Source organism: Coffea arabica, chromosome 8e (assembly GCF_036785885.1).
Source record: "Coffea arabica cultivar ET-39 chromosome 8e, Coffea Arabica ET-39 HiFi, whole genome shotgun sequence".
Taxonomy (NCBI): domain Eukaryota; kingdom Viridiplantae; phylum Streptophyta; class Magnoliopsida; order Gentianales; family Rubiaceae; genus Coffea; species Coffea arabica.
In genome coordinates this window covers 46,034,223-46,038,512 of record NC_092324.1, presented here as the reverse complement: position 1 = coordinate 46,038,512, position 4,290 = coordinate 46,034,223, and the positions used below count along the sequence as shown (strand labels likewise).

The 4,290-nt window shown below is 39.2% G+C and overlaps 1 protein-coding gene across 1 annotated transcript; it reads right to left on the bottom strand.

Moving 5' to 3' along the window:
* Positions 1–404: 404 nt before the first annotated feature.
* LOC113704399 (ethylene-responsive transcription factor TINY-like) lies at positions 405–1,876 on the bottom strand. Its single transcript, XM_027226294.2, has one exon. The coding sequence runs from the start codon at positions 1,528–1,530 to the stop codon at positions 685–687; it is 846 nt and encodes a 281-aa protein (XP_027082095.2). The 5' UTR covers positions 1,531–1,876; the 3' UTR covers positions 405–684.
* Positions 1,877–4,290: the final 2,414 nt, after the last annotated feature.

The following is a 4,290-nucleotide window of genomic DNA, read 5'->3' as shown; positions in this document are numbered from 1 at the left end:
GGATCCCTTCATAATCAGCTTCTTTTAGGATAATTTTCTAAAAGGCTTACTGAGTAAAGTTCCTCTTTCTGCTTTTTCATGATTGTGTTACTGTACAATGTCTTGATGCTAGGACCAAGGGCCTCTATAATTGTAGGTCTAATTGTATCCTGCCATGAAATGTACATCTCAAAAGAAGTCTTAGCCAAATTTGGAGGGCAAAATCCCTAAACATAAATTAGAGATCACTTGGACTTTACCAAAAATGAGTCTGCATCCAGCACCTGCAAATTCTTTAGCGAAAGCAATCATCTCATCTACCCTCAGTTCCCCAGTCCCTTTGTCCCAAAAGAAAAAAAAGGCAAAAAAAAAAAAAACGAAAGAAAGAGAGAAAGAGGGAGGTGTTAATGTGTGTGCAACAACCATTCAAAGGAATTTATGACATTTTCTCTTTGGCTTCTAACACTGTACAGTTAGATTCATTGAAGAGGTTACAGAAGCAAGCAGACAAGGACAGAGAGAGAGAGAGAGAGGGAGGGAGACAGAGAGATTATTTTCAGCCCTCCAAGAAAAAGTAGGAGGAGCTAAAATTCATCACACATGTACAAACAACACCAGCACACAACAAAAATTAATCAACAACAAGCCCACCCACATATGAAAAATTCACCAATATCCCATCCCATCCCATCACTAACTATCTAACTAATAATAATTCCACAACAAAGACTCAAAGCTGCTCGAAAATCCACCTTGATCATCTTGATCATCATGACCATTCCTGCTCATCATCCACAGCTGCTGATCAGGAGGAGGATACAGCCATCCATCTACCGAATCAGAATATGCAAAATCATCATTCCTCAGCTCCATTGATGTCTCGTTAAAAATCATCGTCCCTAGACTTGGCAACTCCACAATTTCGCTCAATTCCTCTGAGGTGGTTGACAAGTCTATAGCCGAGACTAGTGATGATAATGACGACGACGACGACAAGGTCAATGACGTGGCCGTTCTTCCATTCGACGACGATGGTGACGTGGACGACGTGGATGACGATGAAGATGATAGAGAATCAAACTTTTCCATGGCTGCAGCTTTCGCTGCTGCTGCCTGGACATCTCGTGGGCTGAGCGATGCTGGCCGCGGGAGCGACCCCGCCAGTTCTGGAAAATTCAATATTGCAGACGTGCCTTTAATGCTTAAGGCCGCCACGTCGTGTGCCCGGGCAGCCATTTCTGGCGAAGGAAAAGTCCCCAGCCAAATGCGGGATTTTTTCCGGGGCTCGCGAATTTCGGATACCCATTTGCCCCAGTTTCTCATTCTCACCCCGCGGTAGACTGGATGCTTGCTGCTATCTCTGATTCTCTTGATTTTCTTGGACTCTGCATCATGACTGTTGTTGTTGTTTGATTGGTTTTGTGATATTTTTAAGGCTGTGTTTGGAGATAATGGGGAGGTTGGGGATGATGAGAATGAAAATATTGAGTTAGAACTGCTCTCAGGCTCTAAACTCTGAAGTTGATCAGTAGTCATAGTCAAACAAATCATCAAAGTTTTTTATGCTTTTCTATAATTCTGTATAGCCAGAAGACAGTAGCAAGTGCATGTAAATATGCAAAATTAGGAAAGGGAGAGTGGAAGTAGTTGTAGTAGTAGTACTAAAGACAAAGAAAAATTGAGGAAATGATCAAGATGGATGTTTTCAGGATTGCGTGAAGACTTGTAGGAGAGAAAAGGGAAGGAACATATATAGAAATGCAATGAGGTAATGAAGACCTTTTTTTTCCATCATTTCCCAATGACTCATACCACACTTATAAGGGGAAAGAGATGGGGGTCAGAGAGTGAATAGAGGTTGGAGGAGAGAAAGGAGTATCTGGTGTTGGGTAGAGGGATAGGTGATGGAAGGGGAGGGCAGCCGGGGGGGGGGGGTGGTGGGGGGTTGGGTATGGGGTCCCAATGAAGAAATGGGTTACCTTGCTAGACCCTATGAAGTATGATGCACTGGGGTCCCTTCTCTGGTACCACGCTACCCTTACTGATTTTATCATCTATTTGATATCTTTCTGGTTTCACCTATATTTCACTGTACATTTATCCCCTTATGTATCATTTTCAAAACTGTAGTCATATGTGTAAGTGTCCTTATTTATAGTCCTCTCCTAGCATGTCCATCTGTACCCTTGTGTGTGAGTATGTGTATGGACGATTGATCAGTTGATGTTGCCTTTCTTCACATGTATGATTGCATGGATTTGGTTAGGAAGATAGGTTAATTAAAAAAAATTACACAATCATGTTAGCTAGTATAATTAACTGTTAACAAGGAATGTTGTGCTACTAGGCCGGAAAAAAAAAGCTACAATTCTCAATCTAGGGAGTGTAAAAAATTGGAAGGGTAAAAAATCTCAACGGCTACTAAACTATTGATCAGATAATATTTTGACCATCAAATTATTTTTCGTCAATAATTGGCTACTAAACAACATGATCAGTAAACGTGTGACCATTTGATCGATAATTGTTCTTAATTTATGAAATTAGGAGTTAATTTATGAAATAGGATCGCGTAGTTGCTGGACAAAATTGCTCCCGCACTTTGCCATGTGTATTTCTAATTTCACATATTAAGAGCAATTATCGACTAAATGGTCGCAGGTTTACTGATTAAATTGTTTAGTGGCCAATTACCGATGAAAATAGTTTGATAGCCAAAACATAATTCGACCAATAGTTTAATGGCCGCTGAGATTTTTGGCCCAAATTAGAATCACTACTGCAACACTAGTACAATGGAACATGGTTGGTTGAATTGAATGTCTTTTTCTTTGCTATATAATTGTAGTATAATAAAGAGATATATCTTGATACCCAAGATTTTGCTAACCCTTGTTATTAATATCTCTTTTGGATCTTTGTATAGGTCGACCGAGTAATAATCTATTTTACTTATCACAGCAGTACTGTCATCATGCTTACAACACTACCAATCCTCCATTATAATAGTATTGGAGCGCCTTAGGCTATTAGGTTCAATTGTTGGGGAAAATGCATGGAGAAAGTTACCCCAAGAGTTTAAACAATGGGAATATTTTTTAATAACTTGTGGACAATGTTGAGTTGATCCCATTTGTAATCAAGAAGCAAAAGAAACAACTTGAAGATTTCAGCAAGGGGTCCATTCAAGAATTGTATATATATTTGTATGGGTCATTATGTTTTGGTACATATATCTTCATATTTGCAGGTGCCTCTTACACTATTTCTTTAATGAGTGCATACAAATATGTGACAAGATATCTTGTCATATTCACACCACAAAAGGAAAAACGGAAAAATATAAAAGTGTGATTTTTTTTTTATTTCTCCTAAGAAAAAGTTTTGTTTGGATAGAGGATTATTTACCAAAATTTATTTGTTTACATCATCATTACAATTTCCAACACACCTTTTTATCTTCCCAATTATGTTTTTATCTCACATACATCACATCACAAAAAGTGTTACAGTAAAAATATCTCAAATAATTTACAATCCAAACTGACGTGCCCAACACCCAAACAGGAAAAAACTTCAAAACCCCAAAAAAGAAAGCCAAAAAGGAAACCTTAATTATGAGCTGCTGAAAATAACTACACAATATAAACTACCATATACTATATATCTCCAGCTGTTGGGGCCTGATCAAGCATGAAATTATTGGTTTACGGTTCCCTCTGCCCTATTTCTGCCGCTTAATGCTGATTAACAAAACATGAACTAGAAAAAAAATATTAACTTGTCAATTTGGCTTCCCTCTAACCTTATTGTACATTTACTATTACCAATTACTTTTATTTCTGAACCACTGAGCTAGGCCACCGCCTCTCCTGGTGGGGTGGGAGGTCTGGGGTTCAACCCTTGTCTCCCACCAAATTGTCTGTCCCTCATGGACAACTCAGTTGGTCTCAGCAAACCTCCTTAGGAGCTGGTGTCCAGTGCCCGCAAGGGTTCGAGTCCCGTGGTTATCGTGTTCGGGGGGATAGGGCCTCTCCTCCGGGATCGAAGTGGGATTAGTCGGGCCCGTAAGGATTGACGGTCTAATTGATCTATAAACTATTACCTCGTTCATTGATTTCTTTGTGGATCAAGTTACTTGAGCAGTAAATTCACCCAGGTCAGGCAAACAAATGAGCTAAAATCATGCAAAAAAGAAAAATGAATGGTAGAGATTGACCTTAATAATTGGGATGCCAATTATTTAGGGAAAACATTGTCCTGCTAGTATTTTATCTGTTGATTCGTACACTCTCAGAAATCAATCATTGT